General features: G+C 39.3%; 1 protein-coding gene across 1 annotated transcript in view; it reads left to right on the forward strand.

The window, feature by feature from the left end:
- Positions 1-23,121, forward strand: part of LOC136881313 (glycine receptor subunit alphaZ1-like) — a 430,471-nt gene extending 407,350 nt beyond the window's left edge. Inside the window, exons 8-11 of the mRNA XM_068229152.1 lie at positions 3,994-4,185; positions 13,717-13,785; positions 17,144-17,295; positions 22,960-23,121. Coding sequence (XP_068085253.1) covers positions 3,994-4,185; positions 13,717-13,785; positions 17,144-17,295; positions 22,960-23,121 — 575 coding nt within the window. The remainder of the gene's footprint in view (positions 1-3,993; positions 4,186-13,716; positions 13,786-17,143; positions 17,296-22,959) is intronic.
- The last annotated feature ends 893 nt before the right edge of the window (positions 23,122-24,014 follow it).

Raw genomic sequence — 24,014 nt, forward strand, 5'->3', positions numbered from 1 at the left:
AGGGTACCTGCTGCAAAACTGAATTGAAAATATGAAACGTATTTTTTATGAAATAGCGCTTAACACTTGAGATCAAAAATTAGATGCATGGCTTTTCAGGCGTTTGCTGTATTAACCAGCGTTTCGTCTTAGGTCTGACACTAGACTCATCAAAGTGGGATGTGTCAGACCCTACCCACTGACGCTGGTATGCTCTATTGGTGGAAAAATATCTAATTCCCTCTATGGGAACTTGGAATTTCCATTTGGAATTGCTAGGCGGGCATTAATCGCATTGTGGAGTTTTATCTCCCGTATGCAGTTATCAGACTGTGCCTCTTATAATGGGCTTCTGTTAAGTTCACCTGCATACACCCCAACGTCAGTGGGTACGGTCTGACACATCCCACTCTGATGACGAAACGCTGGTTAATAGAGCAAACTCCTGAAAAGCCATGCATCTAATTTTTGATCTCATTTTTTATATGCTCTATTGGTGGAAAAATATCTAATTCCCTCTATGGGAACTTGGAATTTGCATTTTCTTAACACTTGGGCAAATTTTTTGCTAAATATGAGACATCACAAGCATACTCTATTATAAGATGGCACTGTGTTGACTCGTCCGATCAGTTGGAGGTTAGCTGTCGTGCATATATCGTGGTTAGATCTATAGAATGACAAATTTAATAATGGAAAAGAAATATTTGATTAGGATTCGGCAAAAATGTGCAAAGGAAAGTAAGTAAGTCTACGAAACCCGCAAAACTCTGCTGCCGTTTCAACAGCGACAGCCTACCGCCATTTATGTTTAATTCCTTATTTACCTGAGCACCGAAGGGAATAACATTCTATAACGAAGCTGAATTAATTTTTGTTATATTCATATACGAGCTATCAATGAAGATTATAGGTTGAACTTTTTAATTCACTTATATCCCTCTATAAAAATCGGTTTATTAATTTCCTGAGCTGAAGCGAAATTGATTTCACTGCATATTCAACTGCGAATGGCTACATTCAGCCTGGCTAAACCACAATGTCCCTACTCCGCTAAGGTACGTAGCAGCAGCTGTTGGGGGAAACAGAACTGTGGCTTTGAAATAGACTGAACGCGCGCCTTACGTGATTATATTGATGGAGAGCAATACAGTAGCAAGTGTCGGTGTAGTAAATTCAATAATAACTCCGAGTAAGACACGACAGTGTAAGGCGCATACACAGCTAGAGCAGTTGATGCTTGACAGTAATTGCAAATGTATTCGCGAATATCACATTGCTCAGTACGATGTTTGACACAAGAATAAGAGATGGATAATTGTTTCAAAGGATGGGAAGAGGTCTGACACTTAGAAGATTAAATATGTCTGTGAAATAAATGAAAAACCATTTAATATGACCTCAAACACTCCTTCATCCCGCAATTTTAAGAGCGTTGGAGTATTGACCAAGCATCAGGTTGGGCAAAATAGAACCCTCCCAGAAAATACATGCAATAGAACTGACGCGGGATTGACCCTTAATAGTGGATATCATAGAAGATGCTGGAAATGGCCACAGTTGACGTCGATGCAGTGCTGTGCTCGATTGATAAAAATGCGATACACGCGTATTAACTCTGCTTAAGGGAGAGCAGCAATGGCATTTTCAATGTTCTGCTGTAGCTTTTCCAGTGTGTGAGGATTATTGGTGTACACCTGATCCTTCAATTTGCCGCACAGGTAAAAATCACAGGGAGAGAGATCAGGTGATCGAGGCGGCCAGTCTATTGCACTGCCTCTACTGATTGTCCTCTCCTCTCCGAATACCTCATGCACTCATGATAAGGTTGTCAAGGCGGTGTGTGCTCTTGCTCTGTCTTTTTGAAAATATCCATACAGTCGTTCACCTTCTGCGAGTTGATCCACATATGGATTAAACAATGTCTGAACATACCGGTTAGCATTAACAGTTTGATGAAAGCATCGTGTTACGATGCGGACACCAGACATTGCGCACCACAGACCAATCTCGATATTATGCGACGTACTGATGAGTATTTTCTCATTCATAATGGCACGTGTTCTGTGAGTTCACATACATTGACAGGCTGAACCAGGCTTCATCTGAAGATATGTAAAACTGAGGATCCACTAAACACGTTTGCTCCTCTCACTCACTCACTCACTCACTCACACGTCTAGACACAGCGAGATACTCGGGACGGAGCATGCGAGAGATATGCCCGCGCAGACATGTCACAGCAACCGATTGCTATATCGAAATCACGGCTCCCTGCATTTCCTGCAATGGGCAGTTCATTAACTAGAGTCAATTTCGCATCAAATTCATAAACAATTCCCATGCCAGTTTTATTTTGCCCACCCCATACATTGCTCAAGAAGAAAGTATTGTCACATATTTAGATGTTTCTAACTACGTTGTACAAATGCATAGTGGGATGAGGATTGGACTGTCACGATAGTAATGTTGCCTGCTTATCTAACACCAAGAAAACTGAGTACATGGAGTGCGGCCCAGAGACGGCTGGAACAATTCAGATAGATGGCCAAGGTCTCAGTAAACTAGAACAGTTTAATTATCTTGATTCTGTGGTCAACGCTGAATATGACACTATTTCAGACGCCGGCGCACGAGTAAATGCAGCCTGGATGAAGTGACGGCAAACTACTGGTGTTCTCTGCGATCTATGGGTACCAATCCACCTGAAGTCTAAAGTTTATAGGACTGTTGTTCACCCAGTCGCTCTGTATGGCTCTGGTTACTGAACAGCAACAGTCAAACACTTCATGTCATGGACATGCGGATGCTTCGCAGGTCACATGGCCTGAACCGGCTGGATCATGTCACTAACGTAGAAATCCGGAAAATCATAGGGCAAGATGCGTGAGGCCCGACTTCGGTGGTAAGACCACGTAATGCGTAGAGAAGCTACATCCACATCACAGACGGCACTTCGCATCACACCATCTAGATCGCTGCTACGAGGTTGGCCCAAGAAACACTGGCTTGATCACCTTCAAGAATACATGCGCTATGTTCATCTTGTTCCAAACGATGCACTCAGCAGAGCCAAGTGAAATTTGGCTTGCAAAATAGTGGATTGAGGGACAAAGGCGAATAAGGAGGAGAGGAATAAAAAGAATAAGTTGTTGTTGATGATGATGATGATTACGACGACGACGATGACTATTAGTGCCTGTGTACATAAGAGATGGTGCCATTGTCATGCGGATTTTTTTGGAGGTTTCAGTTGAAAGGTACGACTGCCCCAATTGAAACTGTGTGCGAAGGTTAGTATGTGTGAAAAGTAGTATTTACAAGACGTCATGTCTGGCAAGCAGCGAAGAACGCAGTTGTCAAACGAAGCCCCTCGTGCACTTAACACTGCTTCAAGAATGCAGTCGATAACGACTAAGTCTGATATATATCTCAGTAAACATGCGGCCAACGTTAAGGTTTCAATGAAACAACGAAGAATTCACATGCAACTCAACTAACTTAGGTGATAAATTTCTCCCCTAACGATCAGCTGATTGCTTTCCCGCGCTTGATGCAGTACGCCCTGTACTTCACGAAGTAGTGCACGTAATGACGTAATGTTTTGAGTGTCCTAGGAAAGCTTCGTATTTCTTTTCTTACTTGTTGCAAAGAACAAGTTTTTTATTACGTATCTGTTTTCATGTCAATATGTAGGATAGGAATTTTTAAAACAGTGATAAAATTATTTTCTCTGAACAGTGCATTAGTACCGGCCCAGTGCAGCTACTTGGCTGAATGGTCTCTGCACTCGCCTTCGGTTTAAAGGGCCCGAATTTCTTTCTGGATCTGCCCTGTGTCCACTCAATTCCCCAGCAGTTCATAGAAAATTTATTGATAGTATTCATGGTGAAATTAGTTGCAATCAATGTTCAAGACTTGTTATTTTAATAAAATTATTCTTTGAAATATACAATCGTTTATATGAACGGTTTGTTATTTGATTCTTATATTCCATAAACTACTTTGTTGTAGGTAACTACAGCTGTCTTGTAGCCGAGTTCCACCTGAGCCGTTCTGTAGGTTTCCATCTCGTTCAGAGCTACCTGCCCACAATACTGATCGTTGTCATATCGTGGGTGTCCTTCTGGATGGATGTAGACTCAGTTCCGGCTCGTACGACTCTAGGTGTAACCACTCTACTAGCGGTGTCTTCACAGTCCTCTGGTGAGTAAGAGATCATAATGTAGGCCTAATGTGCAAGGCTGTATCGGATACGGCCCTAAGTTTTCTTTAAGGTGAATATGTTGTGAGAATGGTGAGACTTCAAATAGAGGTAGAATTTGCGATCAAATTTTAATCATTTAAATTTCACAATATTATTTTGATTTCACTTTTAACACATATTTATTATTATATAAAGTCGTCCATCCCATTCCCCAAATCCTGTTCCTATAATAATAATCTTTATTGCACCCAATGGCCATTATAATGAAAAAAACATGTAAAAGTACTATTCACTGCACAGTTTATCTTATTATTATTATTATTATTATTATTATTATTCTCTTCTGTAGATGTATTCGGCTTTGCACTTACTTTACCCATTAGCCACACATTCATAGAATACTTTTTCTTTTTTACAACAAGTTTTGTTGGCAATTTTATATCCAGTGACGTTTGAAAGCAGTAGTAATTGACAGGGTATTTGTTTACAATTAAAGACTGATGAAGATTGAACAATGCTATTGACAAGTAAATTCATAAAAATTGTTACGTACTGATGGATATGTACTGATTATAATCCTAGATTACAGTTGTCTAATAATTCACCTATTATTGTGACTATTTCCAGCGACGGATTATATAATAGGCAACAGACACAAGTTGGTGATGAAATTTTCAGCTTAATTAATTTCTGCGTAAAGGTTTGCCGTGGAATTTCAAATTTGGAGCCCTAGAAAAAAAATTATTGGTATCTCCTCCCGTTTTATGCCAATAACATATGGCTGTATCTGTTAAATGGACGCAAAATTTATAATCTGGCGTAACTGCATGGTTAAAACGTATGATGTTGATGACATATTGACGTGTATATTTATCTTTAAAATACCAAGGTTGTTTACTAATAGTGGGCTGAATGTTTTGAGTCCATAATTTATGTATATTATTTTATATTAGTGATTGATAATCTGTAAATGGAAGATATATATTATAGATCATACCATCTCCTATCACCGCCTGCCTTAGTCCCCTTTCCACACGCTAGGGAGTGACATCTATCACATGGTGTCCCACACAACTAACATTTGCAGTCTGACGTCGGCGATAAATGACATTCTCCACCTAAATCGATTACCCTTGAAGAACGCAATTAAATTATTCAGATTCAAGATTGTTTCAATAGTGGCGTATTGTCTAGAGTTCACATGGCGTATTTAACTAAGAGGGATCTGCAGAAGCTAGAACAAGCAAATTCCATTTATTTGAACAGAGTCGTACGAATATCGAAATATTCCCCGTCAAGATGTGTGTATTGGATCGCAAGAGAGCCCTTTTTCATTGAATGTTTGAGATACCAGATGTTACTACCATTTACAACTCGAAGCAGCGCATTGCTGCAGAAGCTACGGGAAAAGAAGAAAGAAATATACTGAACACCATCATAACCATGTGCAGAGATCTGTACCCTTTATTTACAACCCCATTTATGTGATTACTCCAATGAAGTATTTAGATTTCTACACCACAAACGCTATGACATCCAATGACTCGAAATGCGCAAATCACGAGCTAAGACAGAGTTACTCGTCTCACAATACATTCCTCTTCCTATAAGCGATAATTTACCTCAATTTGTCCCCTTTAATTTTAACTTTATAATAATATTATAATAATTGTATATAATTATATATTATACTAGCAAATGTACCCGTGCTTCGCTACGGTATTCTACATTGTATTCGAATATCGAAGTAAATAGTGTACATGCAGTAAATTAGATTGTTTTAAAATTGCATGTCTCTTAGCGTCATCCGAGAAAGAGCATGGGGAGGTCCCCGTACGTTGTTTCCAATGTAAAGTGTTTGTTACGGATTTGTGATATAACGGCAGGTTCACTTGCCTACTGCCATTCACAATCGAGTTGGGAAGTTAACACCATAATTGCAGGCCCCATTGCCTACTACGCGGACAGAATCGATTTGGGGAGTTTTCGTTAAAATGGCAGCCCCCTTTCCTACTTCCAGACAGATTACAGTTGATGAGTTTTTATTATAATGGCAGGCAATTACTCTACTATCATTCGAAATTGAGTTGTGCCGTTATCATTATAATGCCAGGCCCATTTTCCAACTGCCAGCCAGCTTACTGCCGGTCACACCAAGTTGGTGAGTTTCCATCAAAATAGCAGGTCACTATGCCTAATGTCAGTCACATTTTAGATGAGGATATTCCTTTATAATGGCGGGCACCCTTGCCTACTGCCAAACACAATCAGGTAGGGGAGTTTTAAACAAAACTGCATGCTCACTTGCCTTCTGCAAGTCAAATCGAGAAGTGAACTATTCATTAAATTGTAGGCCTTGCTTACTAATGACAGTTACACAGGAGTTGGAGAAGGAACCCTTTCCTACTGCCAGTCAAAGTCGGTGTGGGGAGTACTGATTACAATAGCAGACCCACCCTTTCTCGATCGCTACAAATCGACATCAGTGAATATATATATATATATATCGACATACGAAAGTATATGCGTGTTTACAATATTGAAGACCTTCATTTACAGATTAACTGCTACTAAACGTACGTCATATCGACAAAGGATTATACCATAAGAGGCCTAAATGGCTGGTCCCATGATATGTCATGATATGGGTCAGATTGACTTAGAAACGTGGAACAGGGTAAAGTTTTTGTAAGATTATCTCACATTATATTACTTTTCGGATAATTATGTGACAGCTACATATATAGCATTTGGCTCACATATGGCTACTGGGAGGGCCAATTTTCATGAAGAGTTTGATGATTCTGTATTTCATATAAGTAACTGAAAGTATGAATAATGCATGTGAAAATTCCAAATTGACTGAACATCGATGAATAGAGAAAAATCAAACGTAAAAGGGATACAGATACGGCAAAAAGTCATAAGACCAAGGTTGTAGATCATTCCAAATTGAACGGAGATTGTGCAATCCGTTATGTGATAGGAATTTCCGAAGGTCTGCACCATCATTAAAATTGCCTGCATACTTCGATATTCTTCGGGGATAAAAAGTGAAAAATTTAATGATCTTGGATGTTTTCCGTTCGTTACAGGCTAAAACGTATAATTTTGTCAAATTTCAATTATCTTATTTTTCTTCTGGCAGATTATGCCGCAATCTGGATTTTGGGCGAGGCGGTTAAAAATTAGGACTTTCAGGAAACTAAACCAAAAATTGTGCAGACGGTCATTATTACCCCTTAAACGGAAAGCTGTACGAAAATTTCGCCAAAATAGTCAATGTAGAGGCACACAGTCGTTACGATTTGATTTATATAGATAAGGAATCTGCTCCATGTAAAACACCTTTTGGGCTATGTCCACTGGACTTGACCTGCAAAACTGACCATTCATGATATCTCCCTTATTAATCCTCCTGACGAAAAAAAGCACATGAAAAAAAGGTTTAGAGGTGGAATTCCATCACGTTTGGTCGATTTCCAGTCAGGTTGGTCTTGTTCTGTATATATTGTGGAAGAGTAAAATCACCATTTCGGTTCCCTATAAACCGCCAGTCCATTCCGGAACATGAAATATTATTTACGTTTAAAACCTACCTTTGGACAGGTGTATGCTAAATATGAATTTTGGTTCGAATGTCTTCAGTAGTTTTCAAGTTGTAAGGAATACGCTTTACACGCATCCGCTCGTGAGTTAAGTCCGATGGGACTTGTACAGAGAAACGGTCCGTTAATGATATCTCCCTTATTAATCCTCGTATCGAAATGATGCACATGAGAAAAAAAGGTTTAGATATTAATTTCTACCAAGGTAGGTAGATTTCCATTAAGTTTGGCTGGGTATATTTTGTGGAAGTGCAAAATCATTGTTTCGGTTTCGTATAAACCCCCAGTCAGTTCAGGGATTGAGAAACAATTTTTGCCCTAAAACCTATCAAGGACAGGTGTATATTCTAAATATGAGTCTTGGTGGAAATACATCCAGTAGTTTGTAGCACTCGCGTACATACGACGTAATTAAGGAAGAAAATAATACAGTTAAGAAAGTTGAAAGTAATAGAAAATGGATTATAACTGAGGACAGCCGGATAACGACAAATATGTAAATGCCAAGTGAATGTATTGGAAAATCAAATGCCCCTCAATAAATTATGCTAGTGTGAGTTATGGATATAATAAAGCGGTAACAAAGGAGAAATTCAGGTCCAGTGATTCTTAGGTAAACAAATAATAAGAAGATGAGTAATGGTGTTATTACTTAATCTATTCGAGGGCGGTTATAACATCCAACGATATTCCGCCAATATCCCGCAGATAGGCCGATTGACGCCTCTCTTGCCTTCTACCCAAGGAACAACCACGAATTTAAAAGCATGATGAGGAAAATGGCAATACATTACTTCCCTGCTGGCATGCAGTCAGAGACGTTGCCATGGTAACCTGTAGGTTCGTTGTCGGTCTGTCGGTCACTCACTGCAGAGCATGATACCAGCGGAAAATTGTAAATTTCTCCGTCATGTGAAGAGTAAGGTAAATTATGAACATAACGAAAGTTGTTTATAATGAAGAGACGTATCACGTACGGTAAACGAAGTTTACAGAAAATCAATATTATAAGAGAAAATGGAGGAAAACCATTCTGGTTTTCCTATAAATCCCCCGTCTATTCAAATATTTCAAAACAACATGCATATCGAAACCTTCCCCGGGATGAGTATACTCTAAATATGAAGTTTGGTTGAGATCTATTAAGCCGTTTCGACGTGATGGTGGAAAAACCATTCTCGTTTTCCTATAAATCCCCGTCTATTCAAAGATTTTAAAATGATATGCATATCGAAACCTTCCCCGGGATAAGTATACTCTAAATATGATGTTTGGTTGAGATCTATCCAGGCGTTTCGACGTGATGGTGGAAAAACCATTCTGGTTTTCCTATAAACCCCCCGCATATTCAAAGATTTTAAAATGGTATGCATATCGAAACCTTCCCCGGGACGAGTATACTCTAAATATGGCGTTTGGTTGAGATCTATCCAGCCGTTTCGACGTGATGATGGAAAACCCATTCTGGTTTTCCTATAAACTCCCCGTCTATGCAAAGATTTTAAGATGGTATGCATATCGAAACCTTCCCCGGGATGAGTATACTCTAAATATGAAATTTGGTTGAGATCTATCCAGCCGTTTCGACGTGATGGTGGAACAGACAAACAGACAGACAAACAGACAAACAAACAGACACGAAACGTAAAAACCACCGATTCGGTCTTGAGTTGACCTAAAACGGATAAAAATCTGAAAAATTGGCAAAACAAAAGAAATTACAGACAGCGGACCCCCTACAATTTTATTTATATAGATATGTATGTTCAGTCCGCCAGCGATTCCGCTGGTGGGATCCTCAACAGCTCTGCCATCAGCTGTCATAGATGGCCTAGGCATCACTGAAAAGGTGTACTAGGGAAATGAGGAGTGAGGTAGTTTCCCGTTGCTTTCCTCACCGAGCCAGAGTTGCTATTACATATCAGTCTGCCAAGCCCACTGAAATGCATGCACCAACTGACCCTATGAGCAACATTTTCACACCATTCATAGCAGGGACTGGCTGCATAAATAATAATATATGATATTATAATAATATTACTTTAAAAGAGTTAAATTCAAGCTTATTCGTTTACTAATGTCATTCCACGCCATCTCTCGACTGAAAGCTCATCTCCTTTCTCCCATGCCTCAAAGGCCAAAATTTGCAACATTGTTTTGACACTACTCTTTTGTTGGAAATCACTCAGAACAAAACGCACTGCTTTCCTTGGGATATGTTCCAGTTCTCAAATCAAGTAATCCTGATGACGGTCCCATGCAATGGAACCATACGCTAACTGGGATCGTACCAGAGTCTTATACCGCTCTCTTTTATATCTTTAATGCAATCCCTACACACCCTCATAGCCATATGAAGAGATCTGTAACCTATATTTATAATCTCGTTAATGTGAATACCCCAATGAGGATCGTTCATTGTATTAACAAGTAGGCACTTTCAGTACTCCCTGTAAGGTACTTTCATTCCATTAAATAGTAATAAAAAGTGACAGGACTTCTCATTCTGGTGGAATTTACAACGTGAATTTTCACTCCATAGTCCATTTTACAACATTGTCGAGGCATTTTTGCAAACGCTCACAATCCTGTCGCTTTCTATACAAATTAACATCATCCGCAAATCTGTGACACCAATTCTTAACTAATATAATTTATGTACGTAAGAAAATATACAGGTCCTATAATATGGGCTTGTGGAATTCCCTTCAATCACTACAAGATCAGGTAATGATTCAACTTCTCTAATTCTCCGTTTTCTATTTTGTATGAATGTAGCCACTCATTCAATTACACGTTTGTGTAGTACAATAGCCCTTAATTTCGTCAGTACCCTCCCATGATCTGCCCTTTCGAAAACCTTCGATAGGTCAATAGCGATACAGTCCTTTTGGCCTCCGCTTGTAAAATATCTGCTATATCTTGCTGCGATGCTACTAGGGAACACTGCTGTACCGGTGGATCCAAATGTATAGTACTATTGAAGGACAAAATTAGTATTGGTGCCTCCGTTATTGGTTATCATTTAAAGTTCAGTCCATCTCACGCAGCATTAGTGCCATGGTAACCGCTTGGATCGGCAATATCTACGCGCGGTATGACTGTCCTATGTTTATTTCTCGCAGACGACTCGCCGATGACGAAGCACAAAGCTGCTAACCACTGTACTTAGGAACTAGTCCATCTGTTAGCAAAGGGGTCTGGGGGGGTAGGGTAGGGCATGGATAAGATCATTGGTCTGGATTGGTTAATGTACTGAGCCCTGGACCACAATTACCTTTCTTTTCACATGTTAGGGTACTTAGCCCTGGACCACAAATACCTTTCTTTTCACATGTTAGGGTACTTAGCCCTGGACTACAATTACCTTTCTTTTCACATATTACGGCACTTTGCCCTGGACCACAATTACCTTCCTTTTCACATGTTAGGATACTTAGCCCTGGACCACAATTACCTTTCTTTTCACATATTACGTTACTTAGCCCTGGAACACAATTACCTTTCTTTTCACATATTACGGCACTTTGCCCTGGACGACAATTACCTTCCTTTTCATATTTAGGATACTTAGCGCTGGACCACAATTACCTTCCTTTTCACATGTTAGGGTACTTAGCCCTGGACCACAATTACCTTCCTTTTCGCATGTTAGGGTACTTAGCCCTGGACCAAAATTACCTTTCTTTTCACATGTTAGGGTACTTAGCCCTGGACCACAATTACTTTTCTTTTCGCATGTTAGGGTACTTAGCCCTGGACCACAACTACCTTTCTTTTCACATGTTAGGGTACTTAGCCCTGGACCACAAATACCTTTCTTTTCACATGTTAGGGTACTTAGCCCTGGACTACAATTACCTTTCTTTTCACATATTACGGCACTTTGCCCTGGACCACAATTACCTTCCTTTTCACATGTTAGGATACTTAGCCCTGGACCACAATTACCTTTCTTTTCACATATTACGTTACTTAGCCCTGGAACACAATTACCTTTCTTTTCACATATTACGGCACTTTGCCCTGGACGACAATTACCTTCCTTTTCATATTTAGGATACTTAGCGCTGGACCACAATTACCTTCCTTTTCACATGTTAGGGTACTTAGCCCTGGACCACAATTACCTTCCTTTTCGCATGTTAGGGTACTTAGCCCTGGACCAAAATTACCTTTCTTTTCACATGTTAGGGTACTTAGCCCTGGACCACAATTACTTTTCTTTTCGCATGTTAGGGTACTTAGCCCTGGACCACAATTACCTTTCTTTTCACATGTTAGGGTACTTAGCCCTGGACCACAATTACCTTTCTTTTCACATGTTAGGATACTTAGCCCTGGACCACAATTAGCTTTCTTTTCACATATTACGGCACTTTGCCCTGGACCACAATTAACTTCCTTCTCACATTTAGGATACTTAGCCCTGGACCACAATTACCCTCCTTTTCACATGTTAGGGTACTTAGCCCTGGACCACAATTACCTTCCTTTTCGCATGTTAGGGTACTTAGCCCTGGACTACTATTACCTTTCTTTTCACATGTTAGGGTACTTAGCCCTGGACCACAATTACCTTTCTTTTCACATGTTAGGGTACTTTGCCCTGGACCACAATTACCTTCCTTTTCACATATTACGGCACTTTGCCCTGGACCACAATTACCTTCCTTTTCACATGTTAGGGTACTTAGCCCTGGACCACAATTACCTTCCTTTTCACATGTTAGGATACTTAGCCCTGGACCACAATTACCTTCCTTTTCACATATTACGGCACTTTGCCCTGGACCACAATTACCTTCCTTTTCACATGTTAGGGTACTTAGCCCTACCACAATTACCTCTCTTTTCACATGTTAGGATACTTAGCCCTGGACCACAATTACGTTTCTTTTCACATGTTAGGGTACTTAGCCCTGGACCACAATTACCTTTCTTTTCACATTAGTACACCACGGCGTTCTATGTGGGTTACTTGTCAGGAAATGATACGATTGATAGCAGCAAAGCCAACTACGTCTTTCTTCGTACATAGCGCCTCCACATCTAGGCAGCAGTGCATCTGTCCATTGTTGATACAGAAAACATATCTAATTCTATTGACATGGCATCGTGCGATGGATGCGTTATTAATGTTACAAGTTCAATTATTGGTGAATAAGAAGTTCAGTCGTTTTGTTTTTTCATGTCGTCGCCGAGTACAAGGGGGTCGGGAATGTGGTTGGTATGCCAGTGCTAGAAAAATACTTTCTTTGTATGGTTTGTAGTATTTAGAATCGTAATTACTGCATCGAAACGTCTCAACTATTTCAACATGTTCTTATATAATCGTGGCTGGCGGTGGCACGAATGGACTGTGCCATCGCCCGAAGATTTGCCCTATGAAATGTCACTGCCATACTTCAACATAGCCGGATATTGTTAATCTTATTTGTTTCATATGGTTATTCTTTTACATTGCCTCACTCTTAGGTCTTTTCATCGCGTAAGTTGGTCCGGTTGGTCATAATTTCTTCTTGTATTGAATTATGGGAACGACATTTCATTGGACAAGCCGTCAACCAATGGCAGTGTCCATTCGCTCACCGTCAGCCATGATTACTACGTTATAAACTTGCGTGAGTAAGGCTGAACTTTTACCTTGGTTATCCCACACGAAAAAGGGAGATGTACTATTTTGCACATCCTTAATGGCATTTATGATTATGGGAACGGATTGTGGAAATCATTAACATGTCTGGAGATAGTTGACATTACATTCATATCTTATTTATACTATCTGAATCGTGACCGATTTGTAACAGTAAATTAAATCATGTAAGATAAAGTGTTTAATAATGCCCTGTTTATAGACAGTTTAAGCAAGTATGTGATTAAGTTAAAGGAAGTGCTAACCAGCGTTACTTTGTTCCTCAGGTATCCAGAGCGGACTGCCGCAAGTGAGCTACGTGAAAGCTATAGACGTGTGGATGGGCACTTGTACAGGTAAGTACAAAGATGGTTCATGATAAGTATTAAATCCTCCTTCAGTTCCAATAAATTTTACGAGATGCCATGTTATCGAAATTCTGGATTGAAACACGTTTCTTATGATAATAATGATATTATCATTTAGACTTTCACGGTCCGTGTAACTATTCATGATGTATATTTTAGGTTTATGCCGTGTAGTGAACCAACGACCTTAAAAACGTAGACTGCTAATCTGACGGCCATCTTTGCATCTACTTGAACCACTGGCAGCCATGACACTTGCAGGCAAAACATATGCTTATTTCCTCTGAATCTGCCATAGAAAGGATCTGGAGAAGTTGTTGTGTGATGGAGTACGGTCTTTGAGAAGGTGTGCAAGGTTAAACTAAATAAATAAATAAATAAATAAATAAATAAATAAATAAATAAATAAATAAATAAATAAATAAATAAATGTAGGCTATGAATTCAGTAGAATGAAGTCAGGCGAGGTTTGACCAAGAGAGGTCCGGTAGAAATATTATAATGGTAAAGCTGGTAGGATACCGTATGTGGAAGAAATGCTGCACTCAACCAGGGATCCGGTTGACTCAACTTTAGAATCTGGGGTTACCCTATTTAGTGGCCCCTTACGACAGGCAGAGGATGTCGTAGAGGTATTCTACACCTCAACCAACGGACGTATGTGCTGCATGTTGCACAGCAGTTCTTAGAAAGTAGCCATAAGTAGCAAAAAGCATAAAACATAATAAACCAGACCAAGAAGCAAAATTCAAAAATTATACCAGAATGACACTGAATGTATGTCATGAAAAGGCAGTGGTATCTTTCTCTACGCGTGTGAATTCCTTAATGAACTGCTGTACGTATAAGATGTCTTTGTAGTGAAGGACTTTATTGTTAGTGCATGACGCCGAATTATCCATCCTTCTACATACATAATTCTTGTTTTAACCAAGCAAATGCTCCCCATATTCACTGCGCTTATTTCACTATAACATCAATTCAACATTAAGCATGTTTGAAAATGTCGCGTTTATTTTTAAATAAATCTTTAAATTGCAATAATATACACTATAATCTCATCAATTCATTGAACTGATAAGGGCTAACTGTCAAGGCCAAGAAGTGGCAGCCGCCATGACAGTTACAGGCAAAAGTTAGTTCGCTGTGCTTCAACCAGGGGCGCTGTAACGAGTATGTTTAGCAGTCTATATCTTTCATGTCGTTGTAATGAACTATATTATAAATAATCTCAACGCGTTTCAAACGGAACCTTGTCTTTCTTCATCAGGATAAGACAGAAAAATGAAACACGACGCATTAAAGGTTCCTAAGAGAAAGCTACAAAGAACTTAAAATGGTGCCCTAAGATATAATAGGGACGCCATTTTAGCCCTGGTAGGGCAATGAATGGCAACAGTAAAACATCATTTTCTAATGGTTCTGATAATACTGTAGGTAGCCATGATTCACTGAGGTTGTAGCCTGTATTGCGGTTGAAATTATCTGGGTGTTTATGTATTTCAACCGCCTCCCTGATGATTCTGAGGCGATATTGTTTCATACGGGCAAGAACATCCACTCCTTGGAACATGACATCTTGACCAGGTGTTAAGACATGATCAGCGACAGCTGATTTATCAGGTTGGTTGAGTCTCATACACCTGGTATGTTCCTTAATGCGAGTACATATCGTTCTCGAAGTCTGCCCAGTATAAACCTTGCTACAAGTACAGGGAACTCTGTAGATACCAAGTTATTGCAATTTAGGCAAAGCATCCTTTACTTGGTAGCAGGAGTTGCCTAATCTTAACTGAAGTTCCAAATACAGTTCGAACATTGTACCTATGTAAGATTTTAGCAATACGATCCTGCGTGTTACGTACAGCTTTTTTCTTAACAGACGTCCGATTGCACATGAGTTCTTTGCCTAATCAGTAACGCTGCGATCTTAGTAACCTGAAGACTGTGAAAAGAACAACCAGATAATTAGTTTAAATGTTTCAAATTTTCCGGCACCCTTTCTCAGTATTTGAATGGATATGTTGTAAATAATGAAGAGTTATGAACTTCATATTGTTGGTTCGTATTGAACTGAGATAACATATAAATAATGCACAATAGAGTTTTCCACCTATTCAATACTAAGTTGTATTTACAATATTTACATTACATGGGACTAGTTTCAACCCTACTCGGGGTCAACATCATCCATATTAAAACATACACAAAATATATGGTGAAATCCTAAAACATGTTTTCTATCAGTAAGAGTCTTATGAAAAATATAATTTTACAATATGAAGTGTAGTTGAAATGTTGCAAATGGAAATGAAATATTACGTGTGATATAGGTGAGTAATAATTAATACAAGTACATTATACAATATATTTTTATATATGTGTCAGTTTACTTTGTGTTCATTCTTATTGCCATAGCACTCGGTACACAACCGTTATGTATCACCAGGACCTACTGAATTTCAGAGTCTATAAATTTTAACAACACGGAGATCCTTATTTGTACTTTTGTTCCAGAATTCTTAGCATGAATAATGTACTTGTATTAATTATTATTCACCTACATCACATGTAATATTTCATTACATATTATACAATATTAAATAGAAGGAAGGATCCACCTATTCAACACGGAACAATCATGACATTTTTAACTTTACACTTCATATTGTAAAATTATATCATTCATAAGACTTTTACTGCTAGAAAATATGTTTTAGGATTTCACCATATATTTTGTGTATGTTTTAATATGGCTGATGATGACCCCGAGTAGGGTTGAAACTAGTCCCATCTAATGTAAATATTGTAAATACAACTTAGTATTGAATAGGTGGAAAACTCTACTGTGGATTATTTATATGTTATAAATAAACCTTGAAGTGCATTTTATGTTGGTTTCCATCTTCCACAAACTATATAAGGGTTGTGTAGATAAACTGAACTTATGTATCTCTCAGATACTACGCGAGTGTTGATGCTACCTTTAGGACGCGCCTAATGCAGTGTTCAATTTAAAAAGTACTATTTTCTCAATCACCAGAAATTTCATTAATTTTAGAATTGCTATGATGAAGTAATAATATGCTCCACCTTCGTAAGCTATAACTCAAATTGTAACCAAGATATCTATAAAAGGTTCACTGAAATAACAGTGGCGCTTAGAGTCGTGTTTATAGCGAATGTTACCAACAAGGTTTTGTCGACACGACTTAGCAACAGATGTTAGCAGCAAATGTTCGTAATATAACACTAGCGTAACTTGCATGTTAGCAACATTTCTCCCGCTAATCACACGACCAGACTGACAGAGAGCCAAAAAATGAACCTTGCTCTCTTCTTTCAGCCTTTGTGTTCTGCGCCTTGCTGGAGTTCACCTTCGTCAACTACATGTGGAGAAGGACCCCTGAGCCCGGCAAGAAGGCCTCGGAGGCTGTCAACGGCAAAACTGGATCCCGCGCGTCGGATGCGGAGGAACTGTCCTTGGCAGCCGGAATGGTAAGCTACAGTATTTCGAAACACGTAGTACGTTGTTGAGTATCTTGGCGGTAAGTACCCATATCCCCAGGAGACACATTTCAAAAAGTACCTGAGCAGCACCGAGTACTACAGCTAGTCACGATACGTCACACTGTCACGTAAATAGCGTTATTTATCCCCTTTATGTATGTATGTACACAATTAAAAGGTTTTCTTGAAAACAAAATCTCTGTTAGAAAAGTGAACATTCTCTTGCTATAGAAAATTTCGCCATTCCAACTGCATCATTTTTGGTCGTTTTACACATTACTGAGCGTCGAGAACTCATAACTCTTATCATTTCTGATTTGCAGCCTTGAAGAGGTGCCTTCATCCAGAGCGGTTTTCAGCTTTCTTTAGCATGATCTGATGAGGCAGGCCAATGAACTTCTTCGCCTGACATAACCAACTACTTGCTCTGTTCTTCCTTGTGCTTTCAATCAATATTCTAAAGGCTAATGCCTTGTCGATGCAACCACTCTTTTCTTTCATTGGCTGTTCGTTTCAGTTCCATGTAATTGACACAACCTAACCTCTTCTTGATGTCCAAATACTTCATCCTTGGTCTTCCTCTCCCTTTCTTTCCCAGCACTTTCCCTTCAAGTATGTTAGTGATGAAAGTATTGTGTCTGATGACATGTCCAATAAATTTTAATTTACTGTTTTCCATTTCGTTTAAAAATCTTCACTCTTCTTTAACTCCCCTTAAGACTTCCAGGTTGGTTTTTCTTTCCGTCCAGCTCGTTCTGGTCATTTTCCGCCATATCCACATTTCAGCAGCTTCAAGTCGATTCCTTTCTAATTTACCCAGAGTCCAACTCTCACTTTCATACTGAAGTGTACTCCATACAAATGATTCTGCAAAGGATTTTCTGACATCTATATTCATGTGTGTGCTGGTTAAAATGTTTTTCCTGCTCATAAATGCCTGTTTTGCCAATGCTATTCTTCTCTTTACTTCCAGAAAGCATTTATTATCCTCTGTTATCATACTACCAAGATAACAGAATTGTTTGACCTGATCAATTCTGACGCCATCAATTTTGATATTGGTTTTAATTTCTTCCATATTTTTCCGTACTACCATTACTTTCGTTTTCCGTTTGTTTACTTTTAATTTCCATAGTTTAAGAGTGCCTGAGAGGACTTTCAGCATACTATTCACTTCTTTTTCTGAGTCTGCAATTAATACGATGTCATCTGCAAATCTGATACAATGTATCCTTTCACCTTTGATTTTTATTCCCTTTGTCTTTTCCTTCATGATCTGAATAGCTTCCTCAATTAACACATCAAATAAATACGGTGATAGGGGACAACCTTGTCTAACTCCTTTCCTAATCCTGGCCTTTTCTTCTACCTAACTGATGATTATATTTGTGCTTTGGTTCAGATATAGTTGATTAATCATTCTTCTATCCTTCCAGTCCAGTCCTATTTTCCTCATAGTTCTAAACACTAGTTCCCAGTTCACATTGTCAAAAGCTTTTTCTAAGTTAATGAAGGTAAGATAAGTCGTTCTATTCATTTCCATCCTTCTCTCCAATAACATGCGTAAGGCCAGAATTGCTTCTCTTGTTCCTCTACCTTCTCTAAATCCAAATTGGTCTTCTCCAACATACGTATCTACTTTTCCTTTTATTCTGTTCTTAACTATGTTAAGGAGTATTCGTATCTTGGAGGCGTGTGTTAATATTGATAGTGTTCTGTAATTGATGCAGTCAACTGCCCTTCCTATTTTAGGTATGGTAATGGCTCTGCATTGTGCTCTACTGGCTTAAATTTTGTCTTGCAAAATGGTCTGTTCCAAGTTCGCTCATTCTCTTTTGAAAATTTGGCCAAGGAACTGGATGTAACACTCACTCACTCACTCACACTGGAGGACATACTTTTCTTCATCCTCAGCTCATTCAGAATGAAAACATTGGTTCTTCTTTCCGTCCAGGGTACACGCAGCATTCTCTGCCAACACCACATCTCTTTCCTTCCTTCTTTCTTAATCCGTTTGCCTTCCAAGGTCGGTTTTTCCCGCGGACTCAGCGAGGGAACCCACCTCTACCGCCTCAAGGTCAGTGTCCTGAAGCTTCAGACTCTGGGTTGGGGATATACAACTGGGGAGGGTGACCAGTACCTCACCCAGGCGGCCTCACCTGCTATGCTCAACAGGGGCCCTGCGGGGGGGGGGGAGATTGGAAAGGATACACAAGGAAGAGGGAAGGAAGCGGCCGTGGCCTTAAGTTATGTACCATCCCGGCATTTGTCTGGAGGAGAAGTGTGAAACCACGGAAAACCACTTCCAGGATGGCTGAGGTGGGAATCGAACCCACCTCTACTCAGTTGATTCCCGAGGCTGAGTGGAGCCATTTCAAGCCCTCTTACCACTTTTCAAATTTCGTGGCAGAGCCGGGAATCGAACCCGGGCCTCTGGGGGTGGCAGCTAATCACACTAAGCACTACACCACAGAGGCGGGCCAACACTACATCTCAAAAGTATCAATTCGATTTTTGTCTCTAGCATTCACGGTCCATGTCCCACACCCGTAAAAAAAAGGCTGAGAACACCAGCGATTCCACCAAGCGCATCTTCGTAGCTTTTGGTATTGCCCGGTTCTGCCAGATCTTAGTGCATTTAACCATTGCAGCACGACATAGAATAATACGTCTTTTGACCTCTTTTTTTATAGCTTTCCGTTCATTGATGACTGACCGAAGGTATACAAATTCCTTTACTATCTCCAGGTCCTTTAGATATCCTATAAGTTAGATTTGACCTTGCCGATCAACTGCCATTAGTTTGGTCCTTTCCATGTTTATCTCTAGACCATGTTGAAGGCTAATATTCTTCACACTTGTAAACGGGGTCAGTAAGTTCCTCTTCACTTCCACCTATAAGGGAAGTGTCATCTGCAAATCGCAGGTTGCTAATTTTTCTGCCGCCAATCGAAATTCCACCATTCAAGCCATCGAGAGCTCTCTTGAAGACACACTCTGCATAGATGTTGTATAATTGAGAAAATAATATACAACCTTGCCTTACTCATCCATACCCACTCAGTAACATTAAGAGGCACTCAGTTACAATTCAAAGAAACAGTTAAAAACTTAGGGATGATAATGGATAAAAACCTTAGTTGGAACGATCATGTAACAGGTATATGTCAGCGAGTGTTTTATTCCTTACATTCCCTTAAAAAACTCAGAGATTTACTCCCCCAAAATGTAAGAAAACTGCTTATCCAAAGTATAGTAATGCCAATATTCGACTACTGTGACGTAGTATACAGTAACCTGAATACCTCACTTTCCATCAAGCTCCAAAAGGCACATAACGCATGCGTTCGATTTATTTCAGATATACCAAGATTTAGCCATATTTCTCCCGCATTTGCTAGGCTTTCATGGCTACGCTTAAGAGAGCGACGGAATTTACACACTCTTTCCCTGTTACATCGTATACTGAACCTTAACACACCTGAATACCTTGCCACACAATTCCATTACCTAGCATCTCCTTCTAGTATTTCTACCAGATCATCATCCACCTCAGTACTAAGCATTCCCATTCACCGCTCAACTGGCTACAGTAGATCATTTATAGTCGCCGCCAGCCGAATTTGGAATTCCCTACCTGCTGAAATTAGGAGCGTGTCAAACCACCTCCGCTTTAAGAAACTCTGTCAAACCTGGTTAATAAATAATAATAATTTCTTATAACATAGTAGGATTAGATCATAGCTAAGTATTAGATTAATTAAAACATTTAATTGCTACCTTAAGATATTAAACTGTAGACAATTTAGTGTATATTTAACTCTTCATGTAGGTGTATGTATGGTCGGACAGAATAGCAGGCTTCATAGCCTGAGTCCCGCCATATAAAACAAGACAATAAATAAATAAAATAAATAAATAAATACTCCATTTGTCATATTGAAAATGTCTGAGAGATCACGATCCACCTTCATGGTTTCTGCATGGTTTTTTATAGAGACCATTCAATAACGATATTAAATGTTTGGAACCTCAAATTCCTTTAACACCAGCCACAACTTGTCCAGCATAACACAATCAAAGGCCTTTCTGTAGTAACGGAAGCAAACAAAAAAGGCAGGGACATAAAACTCATGACATTTCTCGATTATCTGCCTCAAAGTCCTGTCAGCATCTGAATCGCGCTTTCTTGTGGTAACAGGTGGTGATAATGTAATATTTTAGATAAGTTTCCGAACATTATTTATTAGACGACAACTATGAAGAATATAAGAACAAGTGTGAGGACTCTTCGAGTTCAAGCGTGCCCCGCCAGGCAGCGCTAGAGTGGGCAAGCTCCACAGTACCGATCAGCTGGTCTTAGGAATGATGCCGGAGGAAACGTATTACTCCGTAACTGATAAGTATATACTCTGTCTTTTTTAAAAAAACAATGAGAGATTACAATTAAAATACCACGGCAGGGTACAATGGAAAAAGTCCTACATGGAAATAAGAGCTACGGCCTTGAACACATGTTGCGGAAAGCACAGTTTACTGAATTTTACATATACAGATAAATATCGCATAACTCATACCAGATTAAAACAAACACCCATAGAATATTTAAAGGTAATACTCTACTTACCGGCTTAATTTGTCGGTTACTGGACTTTCGATAGCTTGCGTGAAGATTTGGCGGATGTTCGTGATTGTAAATCTCGCCGAATTTCCTTCGTTCTGCAGAAAATTCGGCACTTCAGATAATGATAAACAAGTCTGTGTATTATATCCATAACATGTTGAAGACAACAGCCAGCTCCCGAAGAATCCACAGAACTTTTTTCTATGGAATCGATACGATCAAAGAAATATTTCCCTCCACATCGATTTTGAGTTCTCTTTTCCATTAATTACTTTCTCGGAGTGGAAAAGAGTGTCACACACACATTTCTAAGGACGCGTTAAAAGCTCTTCCTTGTTGCTTGAAAAATAGTCTTTTATTTCAATGAGAACTGAAATTTTACTCTGATTATTCTCACGTAGAGAGTGGGCACAGGGCGAACACTTAATAAATTTAGAACAGTGATTAGCAACGATCTCACACACGAGAGATATCCACTTTCTCTTCATTAGGTATAGAATTATCTGATTTTACTATCAAATCATCAGAGAAATGAAGATGAAAATTCTGCAATTACGCGTTAACTCAGTATCCTTCCATGGAATAGCACCGGCCCAGTTTTTAAATTGATTTCTATCCTTCGGTGGTGAAATAATCGCATACCATCAACTTACAGCCAGGCATAAAGCAGTACGGCATGCTGAACTATTAAATTAATCAAGCCACATAAGATACATGCTTGGAGTACACAACACACAATGGACTGAGTTTAGGAATTGAAAGCAAAGAAAATTCAATTTATTCACTAAAATATCTCTCACAGTAACGTATCCCACTTTTCTATATCCGGCTTGCCGGAACTACTGGAGCACGTGTTGGATACGTTGCCTACGTTATAGCGTAGGCAACGGTTGGATATAATCGCTTGCAGCGCTTGCAGTGGCGGAACCACAGACTACCATGTTATAATGGCTGAGTCCTCACACTTGGTCTTATATTCGTTCTACGACAACATTAAATGATATGTTATTGTGTGTTTCATGTTACAGAAAAAATGTGCAGAGAATGCAGTGGCTGTCCCGGAAGTTCGGTGCACACCTCTACCACCAAACAAGATCCGTGCACGCCGCATGGATGAGATGTCCCGCCTGGGTTTTCCCTTGACCTTTGCTGTTTTCAACCTCTTTTACTGGTCGTACTACCTGTCGTAACTCTTCGGCCAGTGTCTTTCGAATAAAGTATTCCAATTGCGGGTTACTTATTTATATAATAACTGACCTCAGTTGAGGTTTAAAATCAAGAGAGGAAAAATGAACTTCCTTGGGTGAGAAATACGAGCTCTTTTAAAGGCATCGTAAAGAACCATTTTTCAATTTTATGGTAATATTTTACTCACGAATGAAGCCTGTGTCAGAGAGATTGAAAAGGAGCCATAAGGAAATAAATCTTAATATGGGCAGTAAAATCCATTCATATTACCGGGTTGCACTGACGCACACAACTCTTAACCGGCGTTCAAATTGCAGTCATCTTTGGTGGAATTTTTGTAGGATTAAAGCGTTGCAGCAGGAAGGAAATCACATCTTAAACCCCATGTCAAGTCTTAAAATTGTGACCAACTTGAAAACATTGGAAATTAATTGTAAATTCGTACCGAGGTGGTGAAGATTATTTCAGGCAAAACCCCATTGGAGGTGAGTTGCATGTACCTTTTTAACAACAAACTACCTCTCTGCCAATCTCAAAGTTTTACGGTAACGGGCCTCCGAGAGTGGCACTTAGTAGCGCTAACCATTACACTTCAGAGGCGGATACAATGGAAAGTGTCGTTAAAGAACGGAAATTGAACTTTTAACCATTTAAGTAATCATAATATAACGGTTTTTTTTAATGAAACCATACATATGTTTAACAAAATTTTCCATTGTAGTCATGTTATTGACACATCAAGTTTGCAAAATGAACTACACATGTTTATTTTTTGCGTGAACCTGATGTAATCACGGGGCTTAGACATACTCTAAATTCTATGGTATTTCATTTCTTTACCATAATTCTGATAACAGAAACAAGCAAGGCCAGGCGAAAAATGATGAGCTCCACA

This window comes from Anabrus simplex, chromosome 9 (assembly GCF_040414725.1).
Source record: "Anabrus simplex isolate iqAnaSimp1 chromosome 9, ASM4041472v1, whole genome shotgun sequence".
Taxonomy (NCBI): domain Eukaryota; kingdom Metazoa; phylum Arthropoda; class Insecta; order Orthoptera; family Tettigoniidae; genus Anabrus; species Anabrus simplex.